At 39.9% G+C, this 17,888-nt stretch overlaps 1 protein-coding gene across 2 annotated transcripts; it reads left to right on the top strand.

The window, feature by feature from the left end:
- Positions 1 to 12,518: 12,518 nt before the first annotated feature.
- Positions 12,519 to 17,337, top strand: isl1a (ISL LIM homeobox 1a; the record flags this gene model as incomplete). Of its 2 annotated transcripts, none has more annotated exons than XM_084552327.1 (6): positions 12,519 to 12,546; positions 12,959 to 13,148; positions 13,995 to 14,254; positions 15,148 to 15,431; positions 15,735 to 15,902; positions 17,221 to 17,337. In XM_084552327.1, 6 exons carry the CDS (start codon positions 12,519 to 12,521, stop codon positions 17,335 to 17,337), a joined length of 1,047 nt encoding a protein of 348 aa, XP_084408453.1. The 2 variants fall into 2 exon arrangements, with proteins under 2 accessions (XP_084408453.1, XP_084408452.1); XM_084552326.1 differs by having other exon boundaries at positions 15,145 to 15,431.
- Between the last annotated feature and the right edge of the window lie 551 nt (positions 17,338 to 17,888).

The raw sequence follows: 17,888 nt of genomic DNA, 5'->3' as shown, positions 1-17,888 counted from the left end.
CAGATGCACTAAAGCATCCCCACAGGATAATACTCCTTCCACCGTGTTTCACTGTGGGGATGGTGTTCTGTTGGTTATATGCCTCACCCTTCTTTCTCCAAACATAAGCAATGTCTCTGTGGCCAAAGAGCTCTCGTTTCATCTCATCTGACCAAAGGACATGCTTCCAGTATGCATCATCTTTTCCCAGGTTGTCCTTAGCATACTTCAGTCTGCCTTTAAGGTCTCTTCTGCAGAAGTGGAGTTTTTCTTGGTCTGCAACCTCGCAGTCCATTCCTGTGCAGAACTCTAGTGATTGTCTTCTTTGAGACTACAATTCCCGACAAGGCTAAGTCATTCCCTAGTGTCTTGGCGGTTGTTCTGGGGTCTTTAGACACATCTTTCTTTCCAGGGTCTTTGAAATACTTCGCTTCCTACCTCTGCCAGGCTTGTTCCGTACAGTGTGGCTCTCTTTTAATTTCTTGATGATGGTTCTCACTCCACTTCTTGACACTTGGAAACGCTGTGATAACTTTGTGTATCCTTCTCCTGCTTTGTGAGCATCAACAATTCTCTTTCGTAAGTCTAAACTGATTTCTTTTGTTTTTGGCACGATGCTTCCTCAAGTGCCAGCCAAAACCCTTACTGGAGGATTTATACTGTGTGTAAATTGGGAGATAACTCTTAATTTTAACTTGATTTTACAAGCTTTGAGCATTACAAAGTCAAAGCACATCATTGCACAACAGTGGTTTGTGCTATGGCTAAATAAAATGGTCAGTTCTTAAGGGGGCTAATAATATTGACCGTGGTAATTTTTAATTTTTTTGAACAATTCTGTTATTGTGTGCAAATTGAAGTAATTTATGCTTTCTAAAGAAAACTAGTATGTTTAGAAATGCTATGTTGAAAATTCTATGCTCTACTAAAAAAGCACTTGGGAAAATTTTTTAAAATTTTTTAATTTCATAGGGGGGCTAATAATTTCAGCCTCAACTGTATGTGAGGTGCATGACCCAATCAAGATTCAAAAAAATAAGACAGAATACTTAGGTGGGACACAACATTGTTGAGCTTGTCTGTTGTTTAGGCTCTAATCTCTATATGTGATGCAATTCGCCTGCGGCCATGGCCTGAGGCTACGGCTGCCCTAGGGACAAAAGGAGACGGACTGCCACCATCATGTTTAACCATCCCTGACACATCATCGCCCTTATTGGGCCTTTCAATCTGAACACACAAGCACGCACACACACACAGTAGCAGCAGCAGCAGTCCACGCCAGAAGTGCTGGAGCACCATCTGTCAGCCTGGTGTCAAGTGGCCCTTGTCTCTAGTGATTATGAGAGCTCCGGCTGCTTCAGGTGGTCCATGGACCAGCTCACCCATCTACAGGGGCCAGCCCAAGCCATATGGTCTGTGGGGCACAAGGGGGCACCCAGGGGAGGTAGCTCCCCTCCCCTGCCATTGGAGGGGATGGAAAGCCTGTGCCTGTGACTGCTGAAATGTCCCAGTCGGGGCTGAAATGAAGTTGAAGGACTTGACAGACATCATTCAGAGTTTCCAAGAGAAGCAAAGGAGGACTGAGAAAGAGGAACAAAAAGTGACAAGTCATTCAGGTTAAAGACAGCATGTTACATCTTTGAAATATAACCATATGGAATACATACAATTATGGAAATGTACGATATTTAGAGTACTCAAGAAATTGAAATAAACATCAAAATCACCACACTGTTTATGTGTAGACTGATCAGGCATAAGTAACTGACATTCATGTGGATGTTACTTAGACATGCACCCCTACCCGATAGCAATATCACTCCTTAAAAAACAAAACAAAAAAACACTCCGAATCAACTCAAAAAACATGAAAAACAGCATGAGGTGTTGACCTGGCCTCCAAATTCTCTATATCCCAAAATGATCTAGTATCCGTGAGATGCACTGGAAAAAGCCTGATCCACAGAGACCTCTCTCCTCAACCTCCGGAAGGCCCCCACTAACAACACTCTGTTTCCAGACACCACAGACACCCTCAGAGGGCCCATGTCCATTCTCTGATGAGTCACAACTGTTTTGGATGCACAAGGGAGACCTACACAATATCAGGTTATAATTTTATGCCTAATCTGTGTGTAAAAAAGTCATAATATGTGTGATTTTGTACATTTATTGTACACATTTTATAGTAACATTTTGGACTGTGTTTTTTTTTTCTTCCCTCAAACAATCCCTGGATAGATCCCTAAAACTGAACAAGGGTGATATTTTCCCTCCTTAGAGTGGCTAGCAACAGTTCTGTCAGGATACCTGCTTTCAGAGTTTCCAACTAATTACAGTAGCAATCTTATCACGCTACATAGCAATCTTATCACACTACTGATCTAATTCAAAGAAGAGTTAAAAATAGACTTAACTTTACTACCATAACATTAAATTGAGTCTTATCTTTGCCTGTGGCACTTCATAACAAAAATTACTTATCTGTTGGATATTTACCAGGAGAGATCTTAAGCAGAAGTAGTGTGCCTTGTCAGGTGCAGGCAATTCATTTAATCCCATGCATCACCCAAAGCCAGTGAACACAAAGGTGAACGAACACAAGTCCGTCTGTCTGTCTGAATGCCAGTGAATCCAGTAACAATGAGTTTTCTGCCAATTAAGATTTAAAATCTTTCACTGACAGGGTAAGCCCTGGACAGGTTGGCAGTCTATCACAGTAACTAACACAAAGGACCTGTTCAGTCCTTGCATTAAGATCCTGTCTGGGCTATCCGAACGCAAGTGACCAGCTTTAGATATCTGGGCCATTTGGATCTGGGTGATCCAATCACTAAAAGATAGGTGTGAACACCTCCAGGACACACTGAGATATCCAATCTCTGACCATATTTGGAGGTGGTCTGGGTCGCATGTGTCCACATTTGTCCACATTTGTCTGCATTTGTCCGCGTTCCTTTGGTAGTGTTAGTTCCTTAGGTAGTTCCAAAAGTAGTTCCTTTGGTAGTGGTGCTCCTGTGTGAGCGGAGTTTTGCCTCATTCATTTAGAAAAAAAAAATGTGACAGCTATTATAAAGGATTGCCTGAAAAGGAAAAAGCACAGTAAGTGATATTTGTTCATTAGTAATGAGAGCACGAAACTGAGATCGGATTTGGAGACGCATGTTAATACCAAGTCTGAACACATGTACCTAAAGCTGGTCACTTGCAATCGGATAGTGCCGATCGGGTCCTAATGCAAGGACTGAACAGGCCCCAAAATGCACCCCCAGATCCAATCTTGTTTCCGCACTATGTATGCAAATAAACCCCAACATCATCTGGGGCACAATGAAATATTGTCTATACTGCTGCTCCAGAACTGAGAACAGCACTGTTTTTTGTGTGTGCATCATGTCTGCAGCCGATTTAGAACTATCAATCAACCTAACAATCATATCTTTGGACTGTGGGATTAAGCCAGAGTATCCAAAATCCATGCAGGAACAGAAAGAACATGCAAACCACTACATTGTGCCACCTGAAAATCCAAAACCTCAAATTAGTTTTCGTTGTGAGACTAAGTCTGTTCCTCCACACTCTAGCTTCAATTCATTCTTCACTTTGGAATTAAATACCATGTAAACTATACATTTTTGAAAGAGGCCCAGCACCATATTGAAAGGAGAATTAAGCTTGAATAGAATCTGTGATTTCATCTATCCCAGAGCAGCAAGTTCATAGGATTTAATTAATTTGAGAAGGAATTGGATCTTAAATAATTGATGGACCACATCCACATGCAACAATTGATATGAAACTTTAGAATTCGGGTGTTGAGGTACGAATTATTTGCATTTGTGTCGATTTAAATTAAACTTTCAGTGTATTTTTCCCGTACATAAATCACAATCTGAGGCCAAAACAATAGATAACATTGGATTTTTATGAATGGCATGTGAGTAAATGAGGGTGTGTCACTTTCTGGTCCAATTTGACAGTATTATGTTGGACATACACTACCGGTCAAAAGTTTTAGAACACCCTAATTTTTCCAGTTATTTATTGCAATTCAAGTCGTGCAAGTCCAATAAATAGCTTGAAATGGTACAAAGGTAAGTACTGAATAGCCAGAGGTTAAAAAAAAAGGTTTGGTTACCCAAATCTGAAAAATAATGTACATTTCAGAATTATACAAAAAACATGAAGTGGGTTAACAATTTAAAGCTGTTCTGCAGCAATGAAGGTTGAATCAGCCTTGAAAGCTGGTGCTACTAATTCCTACAGGTGTTCCAACTTTTCTTGGTTACTTACAACCCCCTCTGTCTGCATAAAAGCAGTGTTGGAACACACTGTGGTACCAGACCCTCATGAGCATCAGGTGAACAGTACTGCAGAAAGTAGTGTGTTGCTACAAAAATAGCAAGAAAAAGGCAATTAACAATGGAAGAGAGACAGACCATCATAAAACTTACAAATGTAGGTCTTTCCTACAGGGAAACTGCAAAGAAAGTCAAGGTGGCAGTGAGTACAGTTTTCTTCACCATCAAAAGGCACTCAGAAACTGAGGGAAACTCTGGCAGGAAGAGGCCTGGCAGACCCAAAGCCACAACTGAATCAGAGGACAAGTTTCTGAGAGTTAACAGCTGCATGATAGGCGGCTCACAGGACAACAGCTTCAAGCACAGCTTAATAGTGGTCGTAGTAAGCAAGTCTCAGTTTCAACTGTGAAGAGAAGACTTCGAGCTGCAGGTTTGACAGGACGAGTTGCAGCAAGAAAGCCATTGCTAAGATGTCAGAATAAGACAAAGAGGCTCACCTGGGCCATGAAACACCACCACTGGAAGAAGGTATTAAGGACTGATGAATCAAAATTTCAAATCTTCGGTTCATCACGCAGGATCTTTGTACGCCGTCAAGTAGGCGAGAGGATGGGTCCACAGTGTGTGACATCAACTGTCAAACATGAAGGAGGAAGTGTGATGGTCTGGGGCTGTTTTGCTGGATCCAGGGTTGGTGACTTGTACAGATTGAGAGGCACCCTGAACCAAAACGGCTACCACAGCATTCTGCAGCGCCATGCAATACCCTCTGGTATGCGCCTAGTTGGTCAGAGGTTCATCCTACAACAAGATAATGACCCAAAACACAAGTCCAAGCTATGCCAGAACTACCTCAGGAAAAAAGAACAAGATGGTAAGCTTGAAAACATGGAGTGGCCAGCACAGTCTCCAGACTTAAATCAAATCGAGCTGGTTTGGGATGAACTGGACAGAAGAGTGAAAGCCAAGCAACCTACAAGTGCCACACATTTATGGGAACTTCTGCAACAGACTTGGCAAGAACTTTCTGAAGAATATTTGATTTCTATTGTAGAAAGAATGCCACAAGTGTGTTCAGCTGTTATATCTGCCAAAGGTGGTTACTTTGATGAGTCAAAAGTTTAGAATACATTTTGGTCTATAAATTGATTCCATGATTTCTTTTTCAACTCAAATTTCTTATTTGTTCTATGCTTTCATTTCAGAGTGCAATGAGACACTAAACTGAATAATTTTCAGTAAAAAACTGGAAAAAGTGTGGTGTTGTGAAACTTTTGACCGGTAGTGTATGTGTTTGGTACCACCACACTGCAAAAATACAGCATTCCCGCATATTTGACTTACTACTGACATCCAGACATGAGAAATCTCTCCTGTTGGCAGCAAATATGGCCAGTTGTAGAGCAAGACATTTTGGGTTTCATATTATCGTTTGTAAATCCCCTGAAGTGACTAAAACCAGCAAGGAACTTTGTGTAACAAAAGCCTAATATATCTGCTTCCGCAAAAGTGCCACAAAAATCTGCATTGCCTTCATCGCCATGAGAACATGCAATGTACTTTATTTTGACTCTATTCCACATTGCACTCAGAGTCTATTAGCGCCCTAAACAAAAACAGAAAGAAGTAGTGTCCAAACTAGTTTATTTTCCATCTTATGAAAGCATGGGCTAAACTTTAATAATGGCAGACACCATGTGAATTTCAGTAACACTACCTAAACTGACTGGTTTTTAAATGTTAATACTGGCTAACTTAGCTAATGTTAATGTCAAAGAAAAAACTAACTGAATAATAACATGCCAGTGGAAGTTATTTTACAATATATAGTTCAGACTAGACTAGCAGCATTCAGTTTGCAATTTAGTTTTATTATTAATGGTCATTGTCTTACCACAGTCTTGCTTTCCTTTTTCCTCTTCCTTTGTTAGTACCTACTGTCCTTAGATCCCAAGCAGCTGACTGACTTGTGTGGTGATATGATGTGCCTCTGATGGCCTTGCTACTGGAATTATAATAAAGGACATTTGCTTATTCCTGTGAAGGGTCAAATAAAGGACATAACAAAAATATTTGCCAAATAGTGTTGATGAATATTTCCTTCTGTTTAAGTAACGTTTTCTAAAAATGACTGTGGACATCTTTATTTAGAAAGTTACTGAGCCTGCCCACATGGAAAGAACCTATATGAGGATATATGTGCATATATGAAACCTATATGCAGTTTATCTGTGCATATATGCTGCATATATACGTTATATATGCACATATATGATAATATACATGCCGCATATATATAGCATATATATAGCATATATGCGTATATATGAAAATGGCCAATTTTATGTATGTCACATATATTCAAAACCTATATTAGAACCTATATTAAAACCTATATGTTTATATAGGTTCTTTCCGTGTGGGTGTGGCTAAGAGACGCAGGCATGTTAGTAGTTAGAAAAAGTTCAATTTAATTAAATAAATTTTTATCTACAATACCAATAGTCTCAAGACAATTTACAAAAACCCGTCTGAAAACCCCTGAGCAAGAAGGAAAAATTCCCTTTTAACAGGAAGAAACCTTGAGCAGAACCCAGCTCATATGGAGGAACAAAATCTGCCTCAGGCTGGCCTGTTAGAGACAGAAAAAAAGAGAGATGGGAGATGGAGAGAGGGACACACTTAGTGATAAAAGTGATAAACGGATTGTTTGTTTTGCTCATGTTGTTGACACTAACTAAAATAAACATCTTTTTTAATACTAATGATAGTATTGACTTATTAAAATTTCACATCTTATCTTATATAAATATCTTATATAGTTGTGTTATCCTTTGCTACTACCTTTAACCAGCTGAATAAACTATTTACACTATTTTCTTATATTATTATTGGTAAGATTGGTAATTCTTATATGTTTGATGAATTTGGCAATATGAAATATGTAGTCAGAATGGTGGATGGAAATGTCTCTTTTGATTTCTTTGTGCATTGTTGAACTTGTGAAAGCAGCGTTGTTGATGAGGAAAACTGGATTTCACTCTCATAACTTACAAGTCATGTCAGTGTGATGGCTTCCACGTGCATCTTTTTGTGTTTCCACTATCAAAGTTGTATTTCCAACACTTCGGAGGAGGTTACATTGGACCTCAGCTATCATTAATGTTCCAAAGGAAAAAAACCCAAAAGGAAGTCGAGTACCCATATTTATGTCTGTCCTTACAGCAGGAGAGGGAGAGCTATAGAAAGTTTACGCCTCAGACACATTAATTCAGTAACCTGTTTTTAAGACTCACTTTTGTTGTGTTATTAAGTGTGTGCGTGTGTTAAGTTAGTGTGTAAATACTACTACTACTGCTACTACTAACAATAATAATAATAGAACTATTACATTGTGAATATGTATAATATTAATTAATTCATTCATTCATCTTCTGTAACCGCTTGTCATGTGGAGGTTACACAGGTCGCCAGTCTATTGCAAGGCTAACACAGAGAGACAACAACCATTCACACTCACACACACACCTACGGCCAATTTAGAATCACCAATTAACCTAATGAGCATGTCTTTGAACAGTGGGAGGAAGCTGGAGTATCCAGAGAGAACCCACACAGACACAGGGAGAATGTGCAAACACCACACAGAAAGGCCCAGTCAGCCCATTGATACAAACCCGGAACGTTCTTGCTGTGAGGTATCATTGCTAACCACCACACCACTGTGCTGCCATGTACAATATTATTTACCTGTATTTAACTAACTTTCCAACATTCCACAAAATTAATTGAATGTGGGATTCATTCACATGAATGATACTGTATAAATGTGCTGTTATGACATGCTCCCTTATTCAGTCATATTTCTGTCTTTTCAGCAGATTTTTAAACCTGGCATCTGCCCCACATTCCACAAAGGCATTAGTACCTTATAATAACTTACTAACCGGGCCCACAACTGTGGTGTGGGATTGGGTTGAGGTCAGGACTTTGAGCATGTTCTTCCAAACAAAAATGTGTGTGCATTTTCTTGTGGAGCTGCCTTTGTGAATGGGAACTTGAAACAGAGAATTGCGACAAGTGGTTGCTGCATAACTGTGGCTTCAGTCTTTTGTGTAGCTATGGGGAGTCCCTGTTGCACATTTCCCAGCATATAAACTGGCTTCAAAAAAAGACATACAAGTTGACACTAAGACCAGACATACTGCACATCTTCTTTAGTTTTCCTCTTTATTGTTCACTGTTCAATTAAATTCAGCTCCTTCTCTTGTCTGCTGTATTCTACTTCGTTGTTTTCATTTTATTTATTGTACTTGTGCTACTTTTGACACTGCATTATTTTACTGTCTTGTCTTGTCTTCTACTCTCTTCCTATGTGCTCTTTCTTACTATATTGTTACTATTTATGAATACGAAAAACTTAATTTGACTCCCTTTCTCATATAAAAAGATCAAATGTTCTGTTTTCACGTGTGACAATTTTACAATTAATATTACAGGTAAAATTTGATTGTTTTCTACTATGGTCTAGTCTTCTCTAGTCTATTACAATGCCAGAAGTCTCCATAGAGATTATTGATCAGGAAAGGGGGACAGACTTGTGCTCAAATCATTGTTGGCACACCATTAGATTTAATAATAATATACACTGCCTGGCCAAAAAAAATGTTGCCACCAAAAAAAAAAAAGGTCATTCACTCTAATATCTTTGATTACAGCACACATTTGCTGTGGCATTGTTTTGATAAGCTTCTGCAATGTCACAAGATTTCTTTCCATCCTTGTATTGATGATGGGAGAGTATGACCACTGCAAAAAGGCCTTCTCTAGGACATCCCGAAGATTCTCAATGGGGTTAAGGTATGGACTCTGTGGTGGCCAATCCATGTGCGAAAATGATGTCTCATGCTCTCTGAACCACTCTTTCAAAATTTGAGCCCTAAGAATCCTGGCATTATCATCTTGGAATATGCCCGTGCCATCAGGGAAGAAAAAATCCATTGATGGAATAACCTGGTCATTCAGTATATTCAGGTAGTCAGCTGACCTCATTCTTTGGACACATAATGTTGCTGAACCTAGACCTGAGCAACTGCAGCAACCCCACATCATAGCACTGCCCCTACAGGCTTGTACAGTAGGCACTAGGCATGATGGGTGCATCACTTCATCTGCCTCTCTTCTTACCCTGATGCCCCCATCACTCTGGAACAGGGTAAATCTGGACTCATCAGACCACATGACCTTTCCTATATTGCTCCAGAGTCCAATCTTTATGCTCCCTAGCAAATTGAAGCCTTTTTTCCAGTTAGCCTCACTGATTAGTGGTTTTCGTAAGGCTACACAGCTGTTCAGTCTCAATCCCTTGAGTTTCCTTCACATTGTACGTGTGGAAATGCTCTTACTTTCACTATTAAACATAGCCCAGAGTTCTCCTGTTGTTTTTCTTCCATTTGATTTCACTTTTAAGTGCTTGCCGATCACGATCAATCAGGAATTTTTTCTGACCACATTTCTTCCTGGAAAACGATGGTTCCCCACTATCCTTCCAGTTTTTAATAATGCGTTGGACAGTTCTTTACCCAATTTTAGTAGTTTCTACAATATCCTTTGATATTTTCTCTACTTGATGCATGCCAATGATTTGACCTTTCTCAAACAGATTAACATTTTTCCCACGACCACGGGATGTGTCTTTAGACTTAATTGTTTAAGAAATGAGAAGCTGCTCATTCCATCATCATCTGTCTATACCCGGCTGGCCTTAGGCAGGTGAGTGCCTCCATATGAGCTGGGTTCTGCTCGAGGTTTCTTCCTGTTAAAAGGGAGTTTTTCCTTGCCACCGTCGCCTTCAGGCTTGCTCTGGGGGTTTCAGGCCGGGTTTTGTAAAGCATCTTGAGATGATTTGTATTGTTATTGACACTATATAAATAAAACTGAATTGAATTGAAAATTGAATCAGTTGGGGTTAAATAATTTGTTGCCAGCAGAAAGATAATCACTCATGCAGTAATTATCCAATAGGAGGCTCGTACCTCTTTGCTTAGTTAAATCCAGGTGGCGACTTTTTTTTTGGCCAGGCAGTGTAGATTCCATTGTTAGACATCGTTGCCAAAATTATATCCTAACATTGGACAGGTTGGATGAAATAGAATAAATAGAATAATTATTATTCTAGAATAATAACAGAGAATAACGGTTTGTACTTCATTTACACTTTGTTACTATAGCATCATGGATAAAATGACCATGACCATGCACGTTTATCTCTCTTAGCACTAATAAGAGGCTATATCAGCTGATTTTATGTACTGATTAAGATCAGGGGGAAACAATTTTTAAGCAGTTCCTGGATTACATGATAGCTGAAATCCAGATCTCTTTTCAGTGTGTCATCAAACTGAGATGACCACCCTTAGGACCACTACCAACACTCTTGTAAGTATTATATACTGCTATGTCAATTTTAATAAAATGGTAAAAGCAAACCCATTTGAAGGAGATAAACTGTGATCTCCTAAGTGCCACTGGATTTTACCATTATATGATATCATGATGGACAAGGTTACCAAATTCTGTACATTTATTTTTGACATTGTTATGTAAATTGGGTGTGATAACAAGAAATATCGCAATCACACTAAAACCAACAAACAAACCTTGAGTTGGATTGTGAGGGGGAACACTCTATTGTTATGAGGTACATGTCTATCCATCTTGTGGACTTTCATGTCCACCTTCTGCTTTACCACATAAAGGGCACATTTCTTTTTGTGCTGACCTGGAAGTTTGTGACATATGCCAGAGAGCAAGAACTCATTTGTCAGGATGATCAGGGGTTATTTCTTTGCACAAATAAAACATACAGCAATTGCTCCAATGCTGATACACCAAGAATGATGGAATGACTTAAATCAAAACACATGTCAAATCAAAATATACAGTGCCATTTAGCAAAAAGGGCTACATTTATTTTGTGGGCTGTAAACACAGATTTGTGATATCCAGTGCTCAAAGTAATGAATCATGCAATAGACACTGTAACATCTTATGAATGTATTGAGTTTTATGTGCTACTACAAATAAAGTTATTTTAAGATTGCATCTTCTTTTTTTCTCTTTAAAATGCAAATATGAACACAGGTTTGAGCAAACAATGACCTTTTGAGTCTTTCCCTATTGTGTCAAATTTATGTTTCATTTTACCATGTTTGGGAATTTTGCACTGCATAATAATAATAATAATAATAATAATAATAATAATGTATGGGCCTACTAATCACCTGGTGGCACCATTTCAACATTTCCTCATCATTTCAGATAACACTGCAGCAGACTTATTTTATCCATGAGGCTCAAACCGTATTACATTTCCATCAAGGATCTATTTGAGAAGACTGATGCATGTGGCCTTTGTCTTTTACGGATGTGTGTTTACGGCGTTAGTGGCTTACTAACACAAGAGGGCGCGTTGGTGTGTGTCAGAGCTGATCCTGCGGGCCATGGCCTGTCACCGCTCTGATTTAGGGCTCACGCCATTAGCTCGTTCCCATGTTTTGATGTTTTTTTATTCAGAATTTTCGTTACGGATTACATGTTTGCCTTTCACTTCGCACTCCCTGGCTGTTTCTGAATTTCTCAGAAGTTGCTGTTTTGATGATACAACGTTTTCATCTAATGGCAGTATAAATCACATTTTAAGATATTGATATTAGTCTGTGAACAGACTTCCAATTAGCCTAACTATTATAGCGAGGTGCACACTTTGTATTGTTATTATTTTATTTTATTTTTAAATAAAGTCTTCTAAACTAGCTGAAGATACATTAGAATGTTTTAAAGCGATGCTCTAGCAAGTGCATAGAATTTCCCTCCTGTAAACTCGCTAAACACACCAAAATGATTTAGAAAAAACAAAAAAAAAACAAACAAAAAAAAAACAATAATTAAAAACAGTGTGTGTGTGTGTGTGTGTGTCTGTGTGTGCGTGTGTGTGGTTCGTGCTGGTCAGGGTCCGCAGAGCCAATCAGCTGCTCATGCAGATGACGTGCTGGAGTCCTACGTCAGCTTGTCAGGATCAGAGCTCCACACACATCGGCAACAAACACATACACACACTCCCTCTTCGAGCCGGACAGTATAGCCCCTGGCCCGGCAGCCCGGCAGCGGTGGACACATAGGCTTCCAAACGCCGCGACCCGATTTAGCAGCGGACCTAAGACTGACTTTGGGGCCATGGGAGACATGGGAGATCCGCCGAAAAGTAAGACACTCCTGTTGGGATACGACTTTGGAAATTAATCTAGTTCATCTTGAAAGTTAAATTATAGATGTGTTGTGATATATACAGGCGGAAGGTGCATTATTCCCCTATCAAAGTGACTGATTTTATTAAAAAAAAAATAATTCTAGAAGTTACAGTAAAGATTTTATGTTACTTATAGACATTTTATCCAAACTGTTAAAACATGATAAATAAAGGGTAATAAATACTCCTAATTCTACAAGTACGGATTAATAATAACACCGAGAAGAATAAGGAAGCGAATAAGAACAAGAATTTGTTTAAGACCATGAGACACCGTACATTGGCGTTAGTGTAAGACCGCTAACAGGCACGTTTGCGTGCTGTTGTGAACACAGCATAATTTGTCCTGCGTGTCCCGGTCTTGCAGAGAAGCGGTTGGTGTCTTTGTGCGTTGGCTGCGGGAACCAGATCCACGACCAGTACATTTTGCGGGTCTCCCCGGACCTGGAGTGGCACGCTGCCTGTCTCAAATGTGCTGAGTGCAGTCAGTATTTGGACGAGTCCTGTACATGCTTCGTCAGGGATGGAAAGACTTACTGCAAACGTGACTATATCAGGTATGACTCCGGACCGGGACAACACCTTCACACTCCAGGAGCTAGATCTGCGCTTCAATTAGAAACATCACCATAAGTTATATTATATTATATTATATTATATTATATTATATTATATTTCCCTGGACCCATGCTTTCAGTTGGATTACACGTATTTATTATTTATTCAAGGCTAAATTAATAATCTCCACTGCTACAGTAGCTTCTGCACATTGCAACAACAGTAGCCTATATCATTCATTAAAATAAATGAATTAAAAGCATACATAGTTTGTTTAGCCTGCTAATTAATGATTTCAATCAAACTGTACCATGATAAACCGTGCTTTGGAATAGACGCGCCTGTAGAAAATCACAAACACTTTAATCTTGTCTTTTCTGATAAAGCTTGTTTTATGTACAGCCAGACTATTTTTATGATTGCAATTACAACTACAATTAATTGATTTTTTTTTTAATGTATCAACATGTGGACGTCTATTACATTACAATTTGAGCAACCCTTCATTTGATGTTTAATGACAATATTTCTGTTAAAGCTAAATTAAAGATGTTCATCAACATCATAATCATCATCATATTATTATTATTATTGTTATTATTATTATTATTATTATTGTTATTATTATTATTATTATTACTATCTTTTAAGTGATATGTGTATATTATCCATATTATTTTATTTCGGTTTTTAATAATTTCAGGTATTACTACTAATACCTGATAATACATTTTATTGTAATTATTATTCTGGAGTGTTATAATGATTGGATTACATGTGTATCGGTAAAAGACACTTGCAGTCAAACTGATTCTGTGTCTTTATTTGTTGCGCGCGCCCTGCAGGTTATATGGGATTAAATGCGCTAAATGCAACATCGGCTTCAGTAAGAACGACTTTGTGATGAGGGCCCGCTCCAAGGTCTACCACATCGAGTGTTTCCGCTGTGTGGCCTGTAGCCGGCAGCTCATCCCAGGTGACGAGTTTGCTCTTCGAGAAGACGGGCTTTTCTGCCGAGCAGACCACGACGTGGTGGAACGGGCCAGCCTCGGTCCAGGGGAAGCACTCAGCCCGCTGCACCCAGCCAGACCGCTGCAGATGGCAGGTGAGGTCCCGGGGAGTGAGTGACGTGCCGTTAGGGCTGTTTTCAATAGATAACATCCAACGGCTTTGCAGCAACCTTCTTTAATCCCCACGGTTTGTCTGGTGTGACCGTTTTTCCTTTTTCAAAAATACCGAAGCCATGTCCCGCGATGACTCCTTTAGTCACGGCCAAACTGTCCCTAGTGTCATTTCTTAAAAGTGGTGCAGTTCTTCTTTGACTTGGAGTTCGGGTTTCTGGTTAACTGGTATAGCTTTAATTTATGATATTATTTTATATTTTTGTTGTTGTTGTTTTCCGGTGGGCCACTGTTAAGCAGTGCCAAACTCAGTAGATAACAGTGACTGTTCGAGGAGTAGGCTAGTCTACTAATTTTGCTGCAGGTCCAGGATGCATTTGGTCAAACGACGTGCAGTTCTGTGCTAGTTTGTGATGGATAGAGATTAAAGAGTAGCAGCTGTGCTGTTTTTAATGTAAACCCAATGTCCTCAGAGTTGATGTGTCCAACTGAAATTCGCTGTTCGTCCACATTTGAATCTAATACGCTTATAATATACCGTGAATCTGGAGCTCCTGAAGCCACTAAATGTGGTCATATTTGGTCAATAGTTTACTACTGACGCACTATTTTAAGAATTGCCAGAAACCTAGAATTTAACATAGCTGTCACGCAGCCGCTGTCTGATCTGCAGAAGCCTGTAGGTTAGATAAATTAGAAAGGGTTAACAAAATAGTTCCCACAGTTGCGCATCCTGTTGCATTAGCACGCAAAAAATAGCTGGAAACCAGTATAATACTCACAGACCTATCTATGACTTTTCTTGGTTTGTACTCCGCAGACAGAATTAATGGTTTTGCCATTGCTGTACTCTTTTCTCCTTCTACCTCAACAGCAGAACCAATCTCCGCCCGGCAGCCTGCTCTGCGGCCTCACGTCCACAAACAGCCGGAAAAGACCACCCGAGTCCGGACGGTGCTAAACGAAAAGCAACTGCACACGCTGCGAACTTGCTACAACGCCAACCCAAGGCCCGACGCACTAATGAAGGAGCAGCTAGTGGAGATGACCGGTCTCAGCCCTCGAGTGATCCGGGTCTGGTTCCAGAACAAGCGGTGCAAGGACAAGAAGAGAAGCATTCTTATGAAGCAACTGCAACAGCAGCAACCCAATGACAAGACGGTAAAACATGGAATGCCCCCCCCCCCCGCCCCACACACACACACACACACACCTCCCCTTTCTCTCTCCATCTCATTCTCTCTCACACACACATTTAATCTATCTAGTTTTGTGTCCTGGTAGGTCATTTTGCATACTCAGAACAATGGCAAATTTACAGACCAAATATTTCCCCTGAATGTCCCAAATCTGTCTTATTTGTATCTTCTATTAAAGCCAGACAACACACTTGCAAAATAGCCATACCCCAGCACATCGCAATGAAAGATGTGTTATTGACCAGGACATATTCTCCTCTTGCAGAACATCCAAGGAATGACGGGAACCCCGATGGTAGCGGCGAGTCCAGAGCGGCACGATGGCGGCATACAGGGCAACCCGGTGGAGGTGCAGAGCTATCAGCCGCCATGGAAGGTCCTCAGTGACTTCGCTTTGCAGAGCGACATCGACCAACCGGCTTTCCAACAACTGGTTAGTTGTGTTCGTTTCAGTAAATCTTAAGAACCAAAAAGTATTATTGCAATGCAGGTCTTCTTCAATGCAATTAGACGGTTTTGCAATTAACCCGCTCTTGGCTATACAAAGATGTGCTGTACATTTTTGTTGTATTATGGAATACCAAAATCCTGGAGAACCGTGGCTTATACAAAAATCAATTTTGCCTCCACAAATGTCACTTTTTCACCTTACCATTATATTTCAAATGCACAATTCAAATTCCGCAGATATTCATTTGCGCATAATTGGGCAACTAAAAGACAGTTGTAGACTTGTTGTATTTCTTTCAGCGGAACAGAAATTATGAAATGCTCAGTTTTATGAAAGCCGATACAATATCTTCAGGGTGTCCCATAAGCAGTACTAATGTCAGTCAACACAACTGGTTCCTCTTACATTTTTCTAGTTTATGTTCTAGTTGATTTGGCCAAAATTCTCTCGGGAAAGGATACACAAGACCATTAGTGGCTTTGGTGACACATACGTTTAATTGTCACTGAATTATTGCGTTTAGAGTGAGGCGACACAGAGAGCGGGACACAGTCTGTCCGAGTATTACTGAAATGAGCTCCTGCACGGATGCATAGGCGGACACAAACCAACCGCATATGTTCCTTCACAGAAATCGATTATTAGCATTTGTCACAAGAACTGGAATGTTACACGGATCTCATCCGTACTTTTGTTGCTGCATGTACAAGTAGCGAACTTAGGAGTTGCAGAACCACTGGCAAGTCGAGAACCAAACCTAAGACAGCAGATATGGACATAAATGAGATTTGACTACGAGGAGTTCATTTATTTATTGTATCCCATTTATTAGATCACTTGCGCGCTTTCGCGCTGTGGGTGTGTTTTTTCAAGCACCAGATCACCATTGGTATGTCATTTATTTTATCAACCGAGAAACGTAGATGTTTTTAGTAAGAACATCACGTCTGTTTTACTTAGAGTAAATCAGATTACTGCTCCATTGCAGTAAATTAGGCCAAAACAAATCTACAACATAAAAAAAAAATCTGATTTCTGAGCAGGCCAATTTACAGCTATCATCATGATGTTCACTATGACCGATTAATAAACTGAAAAATATATGTTTCAAGTTATTGAAAGTGAACTGTTCTCTGTGTGTAGGCTATTGTGTGTATAGCCTACTGTGCGTAGAGGCAAAATTTGCTGCAGTTGTAAACGCATGATTCGGAAGGAATATCCCATGCCGTGCATCATTCGAGCATATATACCTATGCGATGTATTCAGGTATTTCTAATTGCAATTTTATGTGCCCTGCAGGTCAGTTTCTCAGAAGGAGGACCGGGTTCCAACTCGACAGGCAGTGAGGCAGCGTCGATGTCATCGCAGCTTCCAGACACGCCGAATAGCATGGTATCCAGCCCCATTGAGGCCTGAGCAGACGCCACATAGACTGAATGGAACCCACAGCCCTGTTCATCCCATCCCTCCCGATTGCACCAACAACCCACTGGTTGTATTTTGACACTGTGAAGACAATCACGGAATTTTACCACAGCTACCCATAATGTTCATGCAGAAGAAAAGGCTGATGTGTCATCTTGGGCTGTCTTTACGCGCCCGGTTACAGTTGCCAAAAACAGAAGACATGAACCTGGCTCCATCGATAAATGGGACCACGAGTAGGACAGAATTCATGTACTTGTGAAATACTGTGCGCTACTTTGAATAGAAAGCAATGCCTGGTGATTTTTTTTTTATTCGGTACACGCTCCTCATCAGATAATAGACAATTTGAAGGGGAAGAACACTGCTTTTCTTCATTTAATTCCATGATTTCCTCCATGACCCAAATACTAAAGCATTTGCAACAAGGTATACCTCTATTTTGCCACAAGCTTCGTGGGACATTTGTGTCAGTTAGTGTCCGTCCAAGATTTTTTTTTCTTTCCCAAAGATGTGTAAATTAAAAAGTTAAACATTTTCTG

The sequence above is a fragment of the Chelon labrosus genome (genome assembly GCF_963514085.1).
Source record: "Chelon labrosus genome assembly, chromosome: 9".
Taxonomy (NCBI): domain Eukaryota; kingdom Metazoa; phylum Chordata; class Actinopteri; order Mugiliformes; family Mugilidae; genus Chelon; species Chelon labrosus.
Note: the sequence above shows the minus strand (reverse complement) of the source record. Positions and strands in the feature narration are given on the sequence as shown.